We start from the raw sequence: 20,697 nt of genomic DNA on the forward strand, positions 1-20,697 counted from the left end.
ATGTTCAATTGAGAGCATTGTTTCAGATGGGAAGGTTTGTGACTGTTCTTGTTTTCTTAGCAAAAGTATGCAAAGCTTAGCAGTTTTGAGTTTAGTGAACAGGGAGTGAGCTGAGGGAACAAGTGAAACACAACACTGAGTTTCTCTGTGTGAGACCGAACAGAATGATGTGAATGTGTATCTGTGAGGAAAGAGGAAGGGGAGGAACGGGCCAAACTGAACAAAGAGAGAATTCTGTCCCATCACCTCATCAACTTCTACGACCCCACATCATTTCAATAGGGGGAGAACGGAAGGGAGGAAAAAAGGGAGGAAGCAAGATGGGAGAACCAGAGTGTAATGGTGTGCGAGAGAGTGTAGAGACGGGAGAGAGAGAGAAATAGAAAAAGAGAAAGTGAGATATGTTAGAGATTAAATATGGTGAAGTGAGGTTGTTTTCTTTGTAATTATATGACAAGTTCTTACACTAGGCAGAGTGAACCAAAGGCCAGAATCTAAAAAACTATTGCTGGACAGAACAGTCTACCAATCTACTATTGCCTTCAAGACAATGGTTATTTTCTATAAATCCCTCTAAACCCTCTCCCCGCCCCCCCCCTCTCTCAGTCTTTTGCCCTCTTCCTTAAAATCTCTCGCGCTCTGAGCTTGTTTGCGCTCTAAGCTCGAGGTGGAGTGTCAACTTTCCCATCAAACTGCCTGTTCACTGTTCTGTCTGCAGCCCATCCCTTTAGTGGAAACACCACCTCCCTTCTTCCTTCTCTCTGAAGGGAAAGGAGGAAGGGTCTGGGAAATCATGACATGGGGAACTAGACAGATCGCTACCTCAGCAGATTTCTCTCATAAATCCCTTAGACTTAGATCCTGGGGTGAGAAGCTATTCTACAGCAGTGGACACGACTCCACAGACTAATAGTTTAACTTATAACCATGTCTTAACATGGTAAAGAAGCATGGACATTTCAAAGGGGCACCAGGCAAAATAGATTATACAAGATAGTAAAGATTAGCATTTTCCTCCCTGTTCCCTACCATCTCATTTCACCTGATATATGACCTACCAGACATGGCCTATGGAGGATCACAACAAAAGCCTATAAAGACAAGTCCAGGCATGACAACAACAAGCATGATACATCACTTTAGTCTGCAGGGCCTCAGGTAAAACTAGACATTACCACTATGTATAACCAACGTCATCCACATAACCATAACTACATATCTACTATGTCTGATGGTCTTTAATCCTCAAACTAATGACGTCATAACTCCTAAACCAGGAAGCCATCTTGATATACATCTCAAACAGGTTTTGTAGAGCAAGCAGAAGAGCATGCGTGAGTGTGTTGTATCTAAAATGTGCAAATACTTATTGATGGTGTCTGTGTGCAGAAGTGTGTTTGAAAGTATTTAAAAGACGGCGTGTGTGTGTGTGTGTGTGTCTTACCGCGGTGGATAGTCTGGATGCGAGGGTCATCTCCAGGTTGCCCTTTAGGCCCAGCAGAGCCGGAACCAGGATGAAGATCTCTGTAATGTACTTAAAGGCATCCCAGTGCTGGAGGAGGGGGGGGGGGGGGGGGGGGGGTGAGAGAGAGAGAGGATGAGGGGGAGAGAGAAAAAGAGAGAAGACAGCAATATTAGACATGTCATTGTTGTTAATAGTCTATTGTTGGCTACCAGCTAGTATAGAGCAGATGGGAGCTTACATTTGTTCATTGTCAGCTTGTCTGAATTGGAAAGTTGTCCGCATTCAAATATTCACATTCAAATTCAAACGTTCTATCAAGAAGTAGATAAGGCAAACTGCCATAGCTTCCAGTCGTAGGTTTCTTCCTAGTACCCTATCCCTAATAGTATTTGCTGAGTGGCTATGAGAATCCCTTTAACAATTTAATATCAATAGACAGATATCGCTTTATCACCTCCCTTGAAAGCTCTTACAGCCATTTACTCTGGACTACACAAGAAATGGACTCATAAATAAACAATACAAACTAATTTAATTAAACTGTGCCAAATCCATCTCCTCTACCTAATTGAACTTCACATGCACTAGTCCACACCCCAGTCTCAACAGGACCTATGCTCTACCATTCCAGTCTCACCTGTACTATGTCCAGCACCATCCCTGCCGACACCGTGCCGAACCCAGCCAGCAGGAAAGGCACCACGATCTGCAGCGCCATGGCCAAGGGCGACTCCTTGGGCATGTTCCGTGTGGGAGTTCTCTGACTCTCCTCTTCCTCCTTCTCCTCTGCATCGCCCTCCTCCCCTGAGAGCGTCCCCTCAGGGAGCATGGGCTCAGTCTCAGAGTACCGCACATCCCCACCGTCTGACAGGCTAACGGATGTCCGTGCTACCCGGTCCGAGTGCCGGCGCACCTCCAGGTGAGGGGGGTCAGGCCGGTAGCCGTTCCCATCAGGTTTGGGCCCCAGGTCGGCCATGGCCAGACCACGCTCTTCCTGGAGCTTGGTGTATCCCGTAGGGACCATGGTTTGGAACAGAGAGGGGATCCACCCGGTAGGCACTGGCTTCAGAGAGAGACTGCTCCAGCCACCGGCGGCTCCGCTCATACGCACCGCAAGGCTAGGGCCCAGAGAATCACCCAGTGTGTGGATGTTCATGCTAAGCACTGCTGCTGATGGGTCAACAGTGTCTCATCTCCATTCATCCAGGCTGTGGCACTGTGAAAGAGGGCAGGCTGGGCTGGTTAAATAGGAAGATGGGCATCCATGTCCACTACGATCAGCCCTGTGGAGACCAGCCAAGGAGAAAGACTTGAAACACTGTTCTCTCCGGCTCATGCAAGCAACACAAACACAAATGATAGGCTTGCTATTCTCCCCGGGGCAAAGGCAAACCACATTTCATTTCAAACATTAGCCTACATTGCTTGTTTTGGTGCTGTTATGTTCAGAACGACCCTGAGGCTAAGGAGGGGAGGAGCTGTCTACACAATGCATGCTGAGTAATAACCCACTATCTGGTTGCTTTCAGGTAGGCCTATTGTATGTCTGTTTGAATGTCTCTAAAACCCTGCACAGATATGATATCAAAGTGCATATGTCCTGTCTATGATTTATTTTATTTTAAATGATATAGCATAAACTCTACTTATGACCAAGTCTTGAAACAGTGAAATATAGTGAAATACATAAGCATCAGTGAATAGTAGGCTGCTGGTTGCTTCTCTGGCCAATGTAATTCAGCACAGCCGTTCTCTTCAGATAAATGGACATTTTGGAGAATGTAGCAAGCTATGCCATTTGGATAGTTCCATAATTTAGCATTGTTTTTACATTGGCTAGGCCCATATGGCATCAGCAACGGTAACAGACGGCTAAGGTGCTGGATCGCCGTATATCTGTCAGTCTAGTCAGAACCAGGCTAAAAGCTCTCACTAAGTTACTCTAAGTCTTGCGTCTTGGTGGATAGATATTTTATAACAACTTTTAACCACAATTGAATGGGTAGCAAACTGGAAAGCGACATTGATAAGGAAGTGAAGAATAACTGCGTTATCCCGCTTTTAAATATTATATATATATATATTTTAACCGTCATCACATTTATGTCAAAATGTTCTTCTGGCAAGGCAATCTAGCTACATAAGCATATTGGATGCTAGCGCGAGCTAACATAGCTGGCTGGTACCTCCAAGCTAGCTAAACAAACAGGGGAATAGAAAAAAAAACATTACCTATACAGGGGAAATGCGCTGAAATGAATTACATGTATCAGGAAGTTGATACTAATTTAGTCTGTTTTATCCTCCTTTTTTTGTTCGTGTCCGTGTTTCGGATTTTTCAGAAGGATGCCCGTTTCCTTCTTGACAGCAAGCCCGGCGCGTCACAGCAAAAGTGCCACACAGACTAGTACGCAGGCGCAGAGCACACCTGGTAGGCTCCAGTTGCGTTAACCAGGAATTTCTTGAGCAGGGGCGGTTAGTTGTGTCCTTATATAATAAATGTAGAACATTTACATCTAGGACATCAAATAGGCACTGAATCCTATGGTTAGGACCAAGAAATGTGAAATATGAATTCACAAATTTTGATAGTTTGTGATTTTGCATTGATGCGCTTTTTATAAAACAGCTATTCTGAAATTGTATTGTGTTATGACATAATAAACGCAGTAGTTGCAGTCAATATACAGTTAATTATCCATTACCCCTTAGGGAAGTATGATGTTTCCGTTTTGAGTTTTGTCACCCCGAAACAGTAGAAGGCGCTATACACCAATGTTGGTGTTCATCCTATGATCCAAATGTTGACGCAAGCAGTCAAAACATGGCTCGAAATTTGTTTTATCGTGCTGCTAATATTGTCCAACTCAGCAGGTTTACACTTCTAGTTGGGTCAAAGTCACTTTGTACGCAAATTCCAGCGGAGCCACTGACTGTCAGACAGCAAACCAATGGAATAAGGTATGCAAGTTGTCAGCAAACTAACAAAGCTAGTTCGCTAGCTTGACCACTCTGTCGGTGTTTGATTCCTGTGGTCAAAGAACTGCATTTGTCGAGCGCCTCTTCTCAAAATGTGTGCCCATGTCGCGCGAATTGTATAGAAGCTGTCCATTTTGGACACGCGCTTCCATCTCTTCAATGCAAAACGGATCACCTGAAACGTTAATTGGTGTATCTAGCTAACTGACGTTAGTAAGCAGTTAGTCCTATACAAATCTCACTATTATGCTTCAGGTACACAGTGCATTGATCGGTACAGTGCATAGATTTTTGTTCCCCTTCAACTTATTCTTGCTACTGTAACAGTGTAATTACATGTGCAGGAGTATAACCTTGAACAACCCGAAGAAGAGGAATGCCCTGTCTCTGTCCATGCTGGAATCACTAAGAGGCAACATCCTGGCTGACATCGACAGCGACGACCTCAGAGTCATCGTCATATCAGGTAAGATACCACCAGAGTGCTGATCCATGATCAGATGTGCCCCCCTTTGGTCCCCTCTTCATAAACACTGTTGTATTGTGTTGTGTGTGTTTCAGCTAAGGGTCCAGTGTTCTCCTCTGGGCATGACCTGAAGGAGCTGACATCAGCACAGGGCAGAGATTACCACTTCAAGGTGTTTCAGGCCTGCTCAGAGGTGTGGTTCACTATTGGACTGTATACAAATATACTGTACACACACATCATCATCATCATCATTACTGGCAATGAGTCAAGTGTGATTGTCCTCCGTAGACTCTGGCTGTGTACATACAGTACACACACACATTCTCATCCACGTACACACTCATTCCTCTTGTTGTTATTGAAGGTTATGACCCTGATACAAGACATTTCTGTGCCTGTGATTGCCATGGTGAATGGGGTTGCCACAGCAGCAGGATGCCAGCTTGTTGCCAGTTGTGACATTGCCGTGGTGACGGAGAAGTCCACCTTCGCCACGCCAGGGGTCAACGTGGGTCTGTTCTGCTCAACACCAGCCGTGGCAATAGGAAGAGCTGTCCCCAAGAAGGTAAACACACACATACACAAACACACTCTGTGTAACACTGATATATTCTGATATTTTACAGGTTGCCATGGAGATGCTGTTCACAGGAAGCCCGATCTCGGCTCAGGATGCTTTGCTGCACGGGCTGGTCAGTAAGGTGGTTCCTGAGGAGCGTCTAGAGGAGGAGACGTTAGCCATCGCACGGCGGGTCTGTCAGGCCAGTCGGCCCGTTGTAGCCCTTGGCAAGGCCACCTTCCACAGGTGTGTGTGTCTCTCACTCCACAGATGTTTTACCACACTATAGCACTCAACCCTTCCGCCTACCATGTATTCATTCCCTGTTTGCTACGTTTCAATGTTTTTGTTGGTTTGAGTGGATATCCACTGATACACAGCAAAAGAGTCACTCATTTTCCTCGAGAAAGGTAGACACTATATACACTTGTTACAGGAATTAATTTCCTCTGTTTTAATAACAAATAAAAATTAATCACTCTGTCAATTCATAAGAGTTTGTAAGACCCTTATTGGTATAAAATGGACAGAGACCAGCCTTTGAAATCAACCAGCTGCGTTTATTCTCGTGAGTACTGCTCATGATACATTTTTACCACAGATTATAAACTGAAAATGACGTCAGCGTTTTCTAAATGTTCCGTCTCTTCTTGACACTGGTAGAATGGCTGTATAGTTCTCAAGCCTTCCCACATCAGTCTAGAGCCAAGGCCAGCCTGTGTAGATAAGCATTCTAGCCAGTCTGGCGATATAGTTCATTCATTTCTACCAAGGAACAGACAGTCATTGTTCTAATTCTTGATTATATTTACACACATTATATTCAGTACTAGGATTAAAATAAAATTCATACATATACAGTAACATAATAGTATTCTGATTAGTACATATACAGTAACATAATAGTATTCTGATTAGTACATATACAGTAACATAATAGTATTCTGATTAGTACATATACAGTAACATAATAGTATTCTGATTAGTACATATACAGTAACATAATAGTATTCTGATTAGTCAGTCCTGATTTAAATGTATACATAATTAGTCATTATTGATAAAAATTCCCTTAACAATTGGGGTCACTTAGAAATGTCCTTGTTTTTGGAAGAAAATCAAAAAAAAATTGTCCATTTTAAAATAACATCAACTGATTACAAATACAGTGTAGACATTGTTAATGTTGTAAATTACTTTTGTAGCTGGAAACAGCTGATTTTTAATGGAATATCTACATAGGCGTACAGAGGCCCATTATCAGCAACCATCACTCCTGTGTTCCAATGGCACGTTGTGTTAGCTAATCTAAGTTTAGCATTTTAAAAGGCTAATTGATCATTTGCAATTATGTTAGCACAGCCGAAAAATTAAAGAAGCAATAAAACTGTCCTTCTTTAGACCAGTTGAATATCTGGAGCATCAGCATTTGTGGGTTCGATTTAAAGGCTCAAAATGGCCAGAAACAAAGAACATTCTTCCGAAACTTGTCAGTCTATTCTTGTTCTGAGAAATGAAGGCTATTTCATGTGAGAAATTGCCAAGAAACTGAAGATCTCATACAACACTGTGTACTAATTCCTTCACTTCACAGAACAGCGCAAACGGGCTTTACACAGAATAGAAAAAGGAGTGGGAGGCCCCTGTGCACAACTGAGCAAGAGGACAAGTACATTAGAATGTCTAGTTTGTGAAACACATGTCTCACAAGTCCTCAACTGGTAGCTTCATTAAATAGTACCCGCAAAACACCAGTCTCAACGTCAACAGTGAAGAGGCAACTCTGGGATGCTGGCCTTCTAGGCAGAGTTCCTCTGTCCAGTGTCTGTGTTCTTTTGCCCATCTTAATCTTTTATTTTTATTGGCCAGTCTGAGATGTGGCTTTTTCTTTGCAACTCTGCCTAGAAGGCCAGCATCCCGGAGTCGCCTCTTCACTGTTGACGTTGAGACTGGTGTTTTGCGGGTACTATTTAATGAAGCTACCAGTTGAGGTGTCTGTTTCTCAAACTAGACACTCTAATGTACTTGTCCTCTTTCTCAGTTGTGCACCGTTGCCTTCCACTCGTCTTTCTATTTTGGTTAGTGCCAGTTTGTGCTGTTCTGTGAAGGGAGTAGTACGAGATCTTCAGTTTCTTGCCAATTTCTCAGATGGAATTGCCTTAATTTCTCAGAACAAGAATAGACTGACAAGTTTCAAAAGAAAGATATTTGTTTCTGTCCATTTTGAGCCTGTAATCAAACCCAGAAATGCTGAGGCTCCAGATACTCAACTAGTCTAAAGGCCGGTTTTATTGCTTCTTTAATTAGAACAACAGTTTTCAGCTGTGCTAACATAATTGCAAAAGGGTTTTCTAATGATCAATTAGCCTTTTAAAATGCTAAACTTGGATTAGCTAACACAATGTGCCATTGAAACACAAGAGTGATGGTTGATGATAATGGCCCTCTGTACGCCTATATAGATATTCCATTAAAAATCAGCCGTTTCGTAATACAATAGTCATTTACAACACTGTATTTCTGATCAATTTGATGTTATTTTAATGGGCGATTTTTTTCCCTTTTCTTTCAAAACAAGGAGATTTCTAAGTGACCCCAAACTTTTGAACGGTAGTGTACATGTGTAGTTTTATACATAATTGAATCATTTCATTTAATTCCTCTCCCAGACAGATGGCCCAGGGTCGGGATGCGGCCTACGCTATAGCCTCTCGTGTCATGGTGGATAACCTGGCTCTCAGAGACGGACAGGAGGGGATACGGGCCTTCATAGAGAAACGGAAGCCTGTGTGGACAAACAAAGCAGAGAAGGCCCATGATGAGTGATATCTGCTGGGCTGGCCTACCGTGGCCTGTAAAGGGTCAGCAGCCTCTGGGCTGGAGAGGGAGCCTGTGGATGGTTGAGGTGTTAAACTTGCCCCCAGTTGGACCTGAACCCATCACAGAACACAGAAGTGCTCGAGGAGGACATTTTGAAATTAAATCCGTTGATTGTTGTCGTGATCAGATGAAGGGATACTGCAGGGCTGTCTTCATGTTTGCCCTTAGGAGGGGGTGAGGTGAAGGTTTTAGGAAAGGTAGATACTTGAGATGCACCAATGGTCAAGGGACTCACAGAGGACATAGATTGGGCACTTCTTGTGACAGAATGTAAATGTTTAAAGGGGCATTCTGCAGTTGAAACAATTACAAAGCTGTTACTGATTTCGTAAAAAGCTGATGGGATGGGACTGGAGAAATGTAACTACTCTAAAATTCATAGACAGAGCTATGGATGCAAGGACTGACCATCCATGAGATACAAATGATATGTTTTGAGGCTATACATCGTTTACAAAGGTGTAAAACAAGCTTATATTTGTATTTCTGATGGGGTAATAAGTCATGAACTTAAGCTCATGAGGAATGTATTAAGTTTTATTCTTCAAAAATCAATGGGTATATAAAGTGCATTCGGAAAGTATTCTCCTTGACTTTTTCCAAATTTTGTTACGTTATAGCCTTATTCTAAAATGGATTTAAAAAGTCTTCCCCCTCAATCTACACACAATAACACATAATGACAAAGAAAAACAGGTTATATTTTTTTGCAAATGTATAATAAAAAAAGAAAAGAATTATGACATTTACATAAGTATTTAGACCTTTTACTCAACTTTATTGAAGCACCATTAGCTGCGATTACAGTCTCAAGTCTTCTTGGGCATGACGCTACAAGCTTAGTGTAACAGATGTATATTGTACTCTCCTTGCGTTGTGTTTTCTCCAAGTAAATCACATCAGCCAGTGGTCCCGGTTGAGCATCATTTATTTCTGTTGCTGTTGTTAAATGGGGAACAGCACGTTAATTGTGTAGGGGTTAACGATATTGATGGCTGTCGATGGCAACATCTGTAGCATGAGGACAACTGTGTTAGCAGTGGGTTCATGTGACCATTACATCGGCGTATGCTAGCTAACACTTATTTACAGCAATCATATGCCAAAGTGTAACAACCGGGGCGGCAGGGTAGCCTAGTGGTTAGAGCGTTGGACTAGTAATCGAAAGGTTGCAAGTTCGAATCCCCGAGCTGACAAGGTACAAATCTGTCGTTCTGCCCCTGAACAGGCAGTTAACCCACTAGGCCGTCATTGAAAATAAGAATTTGTTCTTAACTGACTTGCCTAGTACAATAAAGGTAAAACAATAAAAAAAAGACCGTCTTTAAAAGACCGTCCCCTCGCCCATACCCGGGCGCGAACCAGTCACCCTCAACTTCAAGGTCTCAGAGCAGGTGACGTCACTGATTGAAACGGTATTTAGTGCGCACCGCTAACTAAGCTAGCCGTTTCACATCCGTTACAAAAGCATCCCAGAAAGCCCCTCAATCCCTAACAGGTACCATATACCCACACATGTATAAATCAGTAACGTACAGCAAACTTGTACACATTGTAAAATAGAAAACAGTATTCAGATCGTGACCTACCCCTTGCATCACATTTTCATACTGGGAAGACCTGACGTTCGCGATCTCCCCCTATCTGCAAGCGGGGCCAATCACAACCCACCTTATTTTCATCAGAGTTGAACTAACCAATAAGAATGCTTCAACATTAAATACACATTTCTTTAGAGGCAAGTGGAAACATAACCAACCCTGTTACATTGGCACACTTGTATTTGGGGAGTTTCTCTGGAGCAGGTTTTCATCAAGGATCTCACTACTTTGCTCTGTTCAGCTTTCCCTCGATCCTGACTAGTCTCCCAGTCCCTGCCACTGAAAAACATCCCCACAGCTTGATGCTGCTGCCACCATGCTTCACCGTAGGGATGGTGCCAGTATTCCTCCAGATGTGATGCTTGGACTTCAGGCCAAATAGTTAAATCTTGGTTTCATCAGACCAGAGAAACCTGTTTCTCATAGTCAGAGTCCTTTAGGTGCCTATTGGCAAACTCCAAGCGGACTGTCATGTGCCTTTTACTGAGGAGTGGCTTCCGTCTGGCCACTCTACCATAAAGGCCTGATTGGTGGAGTGCTGCAGAGATGGTTGTCCTTCTGGAGGGTTCTCCCATCTCCACAGAAGAACTCTGGAGCTCTGTCAGAATGACCATCGAGTTCTTGGCCACCTCCATGACCAAGGCCCTTCTCCCCCGATTGCTCAGTTTAGCTTCCTAGGCTTCTTGGTAGTTCATCATTCGGGAGCCCACTGTGTTCTCGGGGACCTTCAATGCTGCAGACATCTTTTGGTACCCTTCCCCAGAACTGTGCCTCGACACAATCCTGTCTCTGAGCTCTACAGACAATTCTTTCGACCTCATGGCTTTTGGTTTTTTCTCTGACATGCACGGTCAGCTGTGGGATCTTATAGACAGGTGTGTGCCTTTCCAAATCATGTCAAATCAATTGAATTTACCACAGGTAGAGTCCAATCAAGTTGTACAGTAGAAACATCAAGGAGGATCAATGGAAACAGGATGTACCTGAGCTCAATTTCAAGTCTCATAGCAAAGGGTCTGAATACCTGTGTAAATAAGGTGTTTTAAAAATGTATTTGTATACATTTGCAAACATTTCTGAACCTTTTTTCCACATTATTATGGGGTATTGTGTGTGGATTGATTTGAATAATTTCTAGAATAAGGCTGTAACGTAACAAAGTGGAAAAAGTCAAGGGATCTGAATACTTTGAATGTACTGTATATTTCAGATTTTTTATTTATTTAAATGTAGCATTCAAATTACCTCCGTGTTAAACAAAAATAGATTTACTGAAGAACTGATGAAGCCAATCTGTCAATTGTTTTATATTTAGACTCATTTTAAATAGGCCCAAATACATTAATTGGAAACAGAAGGTATTGTATAATAGATCCTGTGTTTAGTTGAGCCTGCAATGGATAATGAAAGACAACAGGTATGTGAGAGATTATCTGGTGGCTGTGGGATTGAGGCTGTGGCTGTACTACCACCAAAGAAAGCGCTACTATAGTACAGCAATGTTCTATGCATTAGCACTGTACCGCCACATGATGGCACCATTGTATCCCCTGAGCAGCAAAGGTCTGATGAAAGGCAAATTGAGCGGTGTTCAGAATTGAACTTTTTAATGATCCTATAGCTATGACCAAATTCCTAGTTTGGCCCACATACAAATATTTTGGTCTCAATAAATAAAAAGTACAAGACACAATGTGCTAAGTGAAAAATATCATGCAATACTCTTAGTAAAGCACGTGGGGGTCCTGGAAAAATGGCCTGTAAAATTAAGCCGAGGTTGTTGGCAGCTGCATAGGTTTAGAAGAGGGTGCAATTAGTTTCTCCACTAGAGGGTAGTATTTCCTTAAATATCAGCAGATGAATAATGTTGGCACATGTTATCCCCTTTTCCAGGGATATAAATCACTAGCCAGTATCCGGCGTGAGCTTTGTGATCCATGCATGTAGAATATGTACGAAGACACTTCACTGATGTATGAAGAGAATAGCAATAACATTCTTACATAAATAAATCCGCAGACACATGATCAGAAATGCACACCCCAATTTGTTTTATTAAGTAAAGAAAAGTCTCTGACGAATGACCTGAAACTATTTTGCAATTAATTATTTAACAAAAAGGAATGACTTATTTGCACGTTCAAATAATAACAGTATAATTATAACCGTTTTGAGAACGATAAGCATTGTATCAAAAAGTACAGTGTTGAGAATCAGCAATAAAAGGGTGGTTGAATATCTATTCAAATGTGTGATGTCACACTACAAAGTAGTATGTACAGGTCAGTAAGTGTTGATGTGTGTATATGGAATGATTTAATATGTAAGTGCTGGTAACTGAACAGCAGTGGATGTGACTGCTGAAAATACAAGACATGAGTTGGCAATGAAAGCATATTGCGGCTTAGTAAGTACTTCAATACCAGTACACATTCCCCCTCTATAGAAACCTCTTGCAGCTAGCTGACACCTACTGTGTGGTGATGAAAATACTGTACTGTTAATATGCAATTAATGTTCATGTAAACTTTTCAGAGGGAAGTCAAATTGTACATAACTTCAGGGGAGAAAGAGGGTGTTTTTTTCCCTACGGACGACAAAACAGTTCACTGTTGATAGATTTTACAGTCTCAATATGGGGTATAAAGCAGACACTGGCCTCGATACACAAACATACTGTACACACTATTTGGGTTACAGAAATGCTTTGCAATGACTAGAAATTACAGTGGTCGCTAAACTGAGCGACGACAGAATAATCTCAATGAAAAAATAAAGTTTTAAAAACCGTCGTTATACAGTGGAGGTGCTTCAAAATTGAAATGATATATTTTCGACAAGGATTTGAATTGTCACTGTTCCGTAATTCTATTATTTGACGTAGCTTTGTTTCTTCTCTCTGAAAAATACGATATTCACAAGCATATAGAGTAAATTGACCTCTAAAGTAGATATTTTGGAAGTAACTCATAAAAAAGAAAAAAGGAATCATTGAGTTTGTCTCGCCAGGAGAAGTGTCCCCTGCTACTCATAACGTTTCAATAAGTCAGTATATAAACAAAACAGCATTTACTGTACATTTTTCAACTCTAAAAGATAGATATACATATATACTTTAAACTCCTGTCATTAATGATTTAACATCCCAAAAAATAAAATAATCAATCTTCAGTGTGTTTTTAAAAGGGATCCATTAAAACGTCAAAAGCTGGTATCCTGCAGCATTCACGATGCAGTATGACTTTTAAAAAGGTCAGAACGTCACATACAAAGCACAAACAGACCAAACTAAAACTCCTTAACTCTAGTAGGACTACCGCTTGTCTCTGCTGCCACAGTGTCAGTGACTACACCTCAGTGTCTTTCTATCCCTCTCGCCTCCTCTCACAGTAACATAGACTCCTGCATGGTGAACGCCTCTGGTGCGTGCCTGTAGTGTGGTCCTCCGAACAGCGGGGGGAGCTGCTGCCTTATGGTGGGCTGTTGCTGCTGCTCGTGGAACTGTGTCCTGTAGTGAGCCAGGCCGTCAGGGAAGGTGAACTCCTGCACGGGGGACATCTGGGCCCTCTGGAAGCTGGGGGAGCGGGGTACACCTCCAGGGGCATGTGACATGTCACCACCTTCCTGCTGCCTCCACGGCTGCACCTCCGCTGCCCCTCCCCGGCCTGGCCCCTCGGGCAGGTAGGGCGGGGTCTGCTCCCCTCTCCTGCGCCCCTCGTACCTGTTATAGTCAACAGGAGGGTACACCGGATAGGCGGCTGCAGTGGAGGTGAGCCGTGTGGGCTGGCGCAGGTATGTGGAGGCGTTACTACCAGGGCTGTCCAGCTGCTGTATGGTGCGGGGGGGCTGGGCTGAGCTGGGAGGTTGCCTGTGGGTGGTGGCATAGGAGTTGTTCATGAGGGCCTTCTCCGGAGAGTGGCTGGGCCGCTGGGTGGTGACGTACGCCCTCTCCCCATACATCAGACCCATGGGTGGGGTGCCTCGGGAGGGCGGGGGGCCGTAGTGCCTGTCCTCTCCCAGTCCCCTCTGCTCAAGGCTCACACTGTACGGAGGGTAGTGGAGTGGCACCATAGCAGGCCGACCGGGGGAGTACTGCTGGGGGGGTGTGTGGTACTGGCTCTGGCCGTTGGGGTGGATATAGGGTTTACCCCCCGCAGGGCTGTTGAGGGACAGGGCAGCGGGGATGGGGTGTTTGGCCTGCCTAACCACTGGTCCTATGGAGACCATGCTCCCTTGCAGGCTGGGGGTGTGGGTGGGGGGTAAGGACGGTGTCTCGCTGCGCCTCATCTGCGACGGTGGCCTGTCCAGCTCCAGGACCTCCACAAAGTCCTGGTCTGCCCCCCCGGGCACGTTGTCATACTGAGAGGCGTTGGAGCCACGGTTGGAGCCTGGGATCAAGCCCCTGGAGCGGGGCCGGCGGTTGAGCAGCAGGGTGTCATCAGGGCTGGAGGAGGGCTGGATCTCCCTGGCCGCCGCTGCCTTGGCCGCCTCCAGCTTGGTCTCGGAGGGCTTGACCCAGCGCGGGGCGATGTCTTTACGGGAGCTGCTGGAGGCGGCATTGGAGTTGTGGTTGGCCGTGGCGTGGTTCTGAGGCTTCCCTCTGTCCACCACTTTTGTAGGAGGGTTGGGGTGTGGCGAGGGAGAGGGCGCCGGGGACGGTGTAGGTGTGAACCCTCTCTCTGGGGTAGAAAGGGTGGGGGCGGAGGGCTGTTTGCAGTGGGGGTCTAGGTGGACGGAGTTCTCTCCAGACCCCCGTGATCTGGCCTCCCTCTTCTCAGCCTTGTGCTGCCGGACCAGCTTCTCCAAGGAGTCCCTGCGCGCCCGGCTGGGGGGTCGGCTGTCCCGCTGGCGCTCGGGGGAGGGGCTAGGCGCTTTTGGGGGCTCGGCCGGCTGGGCGTGGCTCTGACCATTCGCCACGTGGTTCTGGTTCACCGCCGGCTCTGGGGGAAGCTGCCCAAGAAGCTTCTTGGGATACTCGTCCTCTTTACCTGCACAGATACAACAGACAGAAGGTTAGAGCACCTGGAGGGGAACACAAAACGGAAAAGGCATGTTTTCAAACGATGAATACTAAAAAAAGGGCAATATGGATTCATGCAACATCACTGCCGACGGGGGGGCGAAAATAAAGAGAGAATTACATTCACCACAACACTGAATAATCACGTCTCCACAGGCGAGAAACCAACCAAGGACATAACAAAACACAACATCTGAAATATATCTGATATTCAATACCCAGAGTGCGAGCCAGAGGCGTCCAATTAGGAAGTGCCATTCAAAAGTGTAGACTGAAATAATATACGTTTTCACTCAGTTTCATTAAAATGTACTTAGCTGCAGCAGCAGGCCGACCTCAAAAGGTCAGACTGAAATGAGCTAACGGACTGTCCTTAAAGACTTGTAAGAAGTAAAGTAGGAAACATGGCTGAGTTAGCACTTAAGGACAAAAACCATAAATATATCAACTCCATGCAGTTTTAAACTCTATTACTGGAGAATATTATTACAACTACTACTACTACTACATAATCGTTTCTACCAGTGTCAGGAAAATAAAGTGCAGTACAGGTGACACAGATATACAGAGAAACAGACAGTGAAGGTGGGACACTGGATGTGTTGGGCTCTGGTAGGAACAGTGTGTCCACAATCCCCATAGAAACCAGGAGACACGAGCTAGAGAAGAGGAAGTGATGTGACAGGACCGGGAAGTGTGGTGAGTTTGAACCAGGAAGTGCTGTCACTGACCGGTATTGAATCCACAAACTAAAGTGGCTCTCCGTTGTGTAAGAAAGTGTCCCATTTCCCTGTCCTTCGACTGAATGGGTGAAAACAATATGGGGAAACTCTGCCTGTAAGTCCCAGCATCCATCACTACACAGCTTCCTGTCCTTCTCTACCATCCCTTAGAACCACTGATCTGAAAAGCCTGGACAAGGGAAATAATGGCGCTTTGGTTAAGGATAAAGGAAAGGAGACAAGAAGTGGAAGCCATTCAAATGTATTGGGAGATCAGTGCTTTATTGCTCTCACCCATCCAGTCTTCTCAGTTTGGACTCAGGAGAGGAAGCCACTTGAGAGTATTGAGGATTCACCCAGGAAATGTGTTCACTGACACAGGTGCTTTAGGGTTTCCAAGTTAAGTGTAGGATGCAGTCTCAACCCCACAATCAAACGTAAAACACAGACAACAACCTATTCAAACCTTTGTTTAGCCTCTCATTAAAAACCTTATCCAACAATTTAACCGTCAAAGTTGGAAGAGTTTTGGCTTCTGAATCTCCATTTCTCAACATGACATGTGGTTGGTTCACTAGTAGCAGATGGGTTGAAGATGAGCTCTGAGTGCTGCAGTCGAGCAAAAAGCCTCCGCTGTTGGATGATACTTATTATCATGTCACCAGGAAGAGAAAATGGCTCTCTGTGTGTGTGTGTGTGTGTGTGTACACACACACCCAGGGTGGTAGGATGCCACAGTACATTAGGACATTCGGAGGTTAAGCCATTATGTAGTCTACAATGTTGAGCGGTGACCAGTCAAAGCTTTAGGCGAGATGCATCTTACTAACTGAAAGTAGTGACTCAAAGTATCGTATTATCTAAAGTGGGAGCTTAAATGGTTACTACTCTACTGATAATGACCATCTGCAGTGCCTCGCTAAAAGCAGTCAGAGACAACGAGCGTGGTAGTAATAGAGGAGGATAATCCCTCCACTACAAGACTCCAAGGTAGCTTTACCAATAGTAGCTTTACCAATAGTAGCTTTACCAATAGTAGCCTGGCCTGAGTTGCAGTAGCTACTGCACAAGATTGCGGTACCATTGGGAGAATGTTCTGTAAGAGAAGCCCAGGGCCGCTGGACAGACAGGCGACAGACAGACAGACGGAAAACGGAGGGACTGACAGAGGGAGGGAGGGATGGACAGATGATGAAACAGGGGAACACCAGTCAGGATAGCCCACCGGTTACTGTCGTAGGAGGGGATGTGGCCCCCACTCCCACCCACACTTTTGTAGGCTGGGCCGAACCATTGGGAGAAGAGGGAGAAGAGGCAGATTAAGCAAGAGACAGAAAGCAAGATGAGACACAGGCTGCTATCACTAATTACTACTACCACTGGTAATACTATTACACAGCAGCCAGCAGGAGAGCTGTGTGTGTGTGTGTGTGAGAACTGGAACTGTGTGGTTGAGGGTGAATGTAAGTGAAGTTACATATGCAGGGTGATACATCCGTGTGTGTGTTGATATTTTGAGCTTGTGTGTGTGGCAGTTGTCTAATCTGCGTGTGTGTGACAAATGTATAGCCTACTGTAATCAGTGTGTATGAGATGTGTTGGGGGCAGAAGGCTACCTGGTGCGGCCAGCTCCAGTTTGGACCTCCTTAGCTCCACCATGTTGTTCTGCAGCTGCTCAATCACAAAGTCATCCTCAAAGAAGAAGTCCTTGGCCAGAGTCACCTGCAGAAACTCAACCAGATCCTCCATAGACAGCTTCAACAGGTGCTCTGCAAACACAAACACACACACACACACACAGTGTGAGAACACTTTCTCCTGCAGTTTGAGGACAGTCACAGACAGTCACAGACAGTCACAGATCTTAGAGTTTAGCGGAGGTGGTTCAGTGAAGCAACTTCGCCTGGTGGCGCACAGACAACCACGTGGTCACAATAGCACAATCCTACTGTTCTGGTCTTACTCTTGTGCAGTTTGAGGACCGTGTAGGACATGGCGGTCAGAACTCTCTCTCCCTCCAGGATATAGATGTCCCAGATCCGCAGGGTCAGGGTGAAGGGGGTCTGAGGTAGAGAGACAGAGAGGAAGAAAGATAATGAAGGAGAGAGAAAGAGATAGGGAGAGAGAATGATACAGCCAGAAAAGAGAATAAATAAATATATTTTCAGAATATAATTGAACACTTTCTTTAGCCTGACACCTGCAGTAGGCATGGTGTGATAATGACTGATGCTTTACAAAGACACATTTAGAAAAGCTGCAGGCCTAAAGGATACAGAGGGAAGGGGATGTGATTCAAACACTCACCCTGTCTAACATTCTGATACAGAGGGAAGGGGATGTGATTCAGACACTCACCCTGTCTAACATTCTGATACAGAGGGAAGGGGATGTGATTCAGACACTCACCCAACATTCTGATACAGAGGGAAGGGGATGTGATCCAGACACTCACCCTGTCTAACATTCTGATACAGAGGGAAGGGGATGTGATTCAGACACTCACCCTGTCTAACATTCTGATACAGAGGGAAGGGGATGTGATTCAGACACTCACCCTGTCTAACATTCTGATACAGAGGGAAGGGGATGTGATCCAGACACTCACCCTGTCTAACATTCTGATACAGAGGGAAGGGGATGTGATCCAGACACTCACCCTGTCTAACATTCTGATACAGAGGGAAGGGGATGTGATCCAGACACTCACCCTGTCTAACATTCTGATACAGAGGGAAGGGGATGTGATCCAGATACTCACCCTGTCTAACATTCTGATACAGAGGGAAGGGGATGTGATCCAGACACTCACCCTGTCTAACATTCTGATACAGAGGGAAGGGGATGTGATTCAGACACTCACCCTGTTTAACATTCTGATACAGAGGGAAGGGGATGTGATTCAGACACTCACCCTGTCTAACATTCTGATACAGAGGGAAGGGGATGTGATTCAGACACTCACCCTGTCTAACATTCTGATACAGAGGGAAGGGGATGTGATTCAGACACTCACCCTGTCTAACATTCTGATACAGAGGGAAGGGGATGTGATTCAGACACTCACCCTGTCTAACATTCTGATACAGAGGGAAGGGGATGTGATTCAGACACTCACCCTGTCTAACATTCTGATACAGAGGGAAGGGGATGTGATTCAGACACTCACCCTGTCTAACATTCTGATACAGAGGGAAGGGGATGTGATCCAGACACTCACCCTGTCTAACATTCTGATACAGAGGGAAGGGGATGTGATTCAGACACTCACCCTGTCTAACATTCTGATACAGAGGGAAGGGGATGTGATCCAGACACTCACCCTGTCTAACATTCTGATACAGAGGGAAGGGGATGTGATTCAGACACTCACCCTGTCTAACATTCTGATACAGAGGGAAGGGGATGTGATCCAGACACTCACCCTGTCTAACATTCTGATACAGAGGGAAGGGGATGTGATCCATACACTCACCCTGTCTAACATTCTGATACAGAGGGAAGGGGATGTGATCCAGACACTCACCCTGTCTAACATTCTGATACAGAGGGAAGGGGATGTGATTCAGACACTCACCCTGTTTAACATTCTGATACAGAGGGAAGGGGATGTGATTCAGACACTCACCCTGTCTAACATTCTGATACAGAGGGAAGGGGATGTGATTCAGACACTCACCCTGTCTAACATTCTGATACAGAGGGAAGGGGATGTGATTCAGACACTCACCCTGTCCAGGAAACACTGGAAGAACCACTTCATAGTGTACAGGCTGGTGAACACCTCCTGTGTGTCCTGAAACAGAGGTCAATGAGCCATTACCACTCCATGTGTGTGTGTGTGTGTGTATTTAAACAGTGGCCTTGGTTTAACAGCAGTGGTGAATCCACCAACGTGCCCAAGGCCCCATATTAAAAGCAGAATAAAAGCCATATCTGTGTGTGTATGGTTGCGTTTGTAGACATGGCATTTCTCTCTCACTCCACCACCCTTTAATCTCAACACATCAAAGGCTGCTGCTGTGGCACTCAACTCAGTCCCCCATACCAGCAGGCTTAGGGCTGTCATTTATATACCACTACCCCCTCCCCCAGACTGTGTGTGTGTGTGTGCTCTGCGGGCCTCACCAGGTGTGACTTCAGTTTGGGCATCATCTTCTTGAGGATGCGGTCATGGTGCTCCTGGAAGCGCATCAGTTTGGGGAAGCCGGGGATAAAAAACCCTAGAGGGGAGGAGGGGCGGAGATCACAGAGCATTTTATCAAATGTAGGAAATGACTCTGGTGGTTCTCGCTGTGTGTGGGTCTGAATGAAAGGGACGGGAGATTGGGTGAGCTCTATAGATATCTGGTAAGAAGTTGTCAGGGAGGGTTCTCTAGAAATGTGTTTCCTCACATTTTATGGGGCCCAGAAGAGACAGCCTAAGTCCTTGAAAAGGTATGTGAGAGTGTGTGTGTATTCAGTGTGTGAGTGCGTGTTTATATTCTATCTGTAGGGCACGTTCCTGTGTCAGTGGGGTCATGTTGGACTTAAGGAATGTTTGGAGTCAAAGACCAGAGCCTACTATCCTATGTGGTCTAGGGCATGGCTGTTCATGCCTACTTAGTTTGTCTGGTCTAGTATGCTACCCCTGAATTGACTTGTGTCCTATATGGTGTATGGCATGGCTTAGGCGTGGGTTTTGCGTGGGCTATTGAATGACGCCCTAACACTTCTATGGGATGTTACACAGTGTGTAGTGTGTGTGTTCTGGTGTGTTTACCATGCATGGCGTGTTTCTGTCCAGACAGCAGTTTGACCAGAGCCCAGAAGGCATCCTCTTCGTTCATATAGATGAGCAACAGAGCAGTGATCTGACTCATGCCCTGGCAGTACCCCACCTCCTATACACACACACACACACAGGTTTGTAATGTATAGACAAACACGCATGCAAAACTGCACACCAACTCACTTCTTTATATCTACACAGGAACAGAAGAGGTCGGTGGATGGAGAGAAC

General features: G+C 45.0%; 3 protein-coding genes across 7 annotated transcripts in view; 1 reads left to right on the top strand and 2 right to left on the bottom strand.

Annotated features, from left to right (window-relative positions):
• Positions 1 to 4,030, bottom strand: part of LOC109896712 (solute carrier family 41 member 2) — a 36,379-nt gene extending 32,349 nt beyond the window's left edge. Inside the window, exons 1-3 of one of the 3 annotated variants that reach the window (XM_020491030.2) lie at positions 3,698 to 4,030; positions 2,103 to 2,748; positions 1,445 to 1,552 (exon numbers count right to left, since the gene is read on the bottom strand). In XM_020491030.2, coding sequence (XP_020346619.2) covers positions 1,445 to 1,552; positions 2,103 to 2,621 — 627 coding nt within the window. In that variant the 5' untranslated portion in view covers positions 2,622 to 2,748; positions 3,698 to 4,030. The remainder of the gene's footprint in view (positions 1 to 1,444; positions 1,553 to 2,102; positions 2,749 to 3,697) is intronic. The other 2 variants (XM_031831718.1, XM_031831719.1) reach the window with 2 other exon arrangements.
• Positions 4,031 to 4,231: 201 nt separating this feature from the next.
• Positions 4,232 to 9,261, top strand: LOC109896715 (enoyl-CoA hydratase domain-containing protein 3, mitochondrial-like). The gene is made up of 6 exons (XM_020491032.2): positions 4,232 to 4,426; positions 4,789 to 4,910; positions 5,006 to 5,103; positions 5,278 to 5,478; positions 5,540 to 5,718; positions 8,142 to 9,261. Exons 1-6 carry the CDS (start codon positions 4,290 to 4,292, stop codon positions 8,296 to 8,298), a joined length of 894 nt encoding a protein of 297 aa, XP_020346621.1. The 5' UTR covers positions 4,232 to 4,289; the 3' UTR covers positions 8,299 to 9,261.
• A 2,719-nt stretch (positions 9,262 to 11,980) lies between these two features.
• Positions 11,981 to 20,697, bottom strand: part of LOC109896716 (USP6 N-terminal-like protein) — a 66,266-nt gene continuing 57,549 nt past the window's right edge. For all 3 annotated transcript variants that reach the window (XM_031831713.1, XM_020491033.2, XM_031831712.1), the window contains 6 exons: positions 20,458 to 20,578; positions 19,824 to 19,918; positions 19,426 to 19,491; positions 17,659 to 17,758; positions 17,312 to 17,464; positions 11,981 to 14,941 (listed from right to left, as the gene is read on the bottom strand). In XM_031831713.1, coding sequence (XP_031687573.1) covers positions 13,338 to 14,941; positions 17,312 to 17,464; positions 17,659 to 17,758; positions 19,426 to 19,491; positions 19,824 to 19,918; positions 20,458 to 20,578 — 2,139 coding nt within the window. In that variant the 3' untranslated portion in view covers positions 11,981 to 13,337. The remainder of the gene's footprint in view (positions 14,942 to 17,311; positions 17,465 to 17,658; positions 17,759 to 19,425; positions 19,492 to 19,823; positions 19,919 to 20,457; positions 20,579 to 20,697) is intronic.

The sequence above is a fragment of the Oncorhynchus kisutch genome, linkage group LG9 (genome assembly GCF_002021735.2).
Source record: "Oncorhynchus kisutch isolate 150728-3 linkage group LG9, Okis_V2, whole genome shotgun sequence".
Taxonomy (NCBI): Eukaryota; Metazoa; Chordata; class Actinopteri; order Salmoniformes; family Salmonidae; genus Oncorhynchus; species Oncorhynchus kisutch.

Coding starts and splice junctions, on each gene's coding strand:
- LOC109896715 (XM_020491032.2), top strand. CDS start 4,290: ATGGCTCGAAATTTGTTTTATCGTGCTGCTAATATTGTCCAACTCAGC. Junction 4,427..4,788: donor CAGCAAACCAATGGAATAAG/GTATGCAAGTTG, acceptor TTACATGTGCAG/GAGTATAACCTTGAACAACC. Junction 5,104..5,277: donor TGTTTCAGGCCTGCTCAGAG/GTGTGGTTCACT, acceptor TTGTTATTGAAG/GTTATGACCCTGATACAAGA.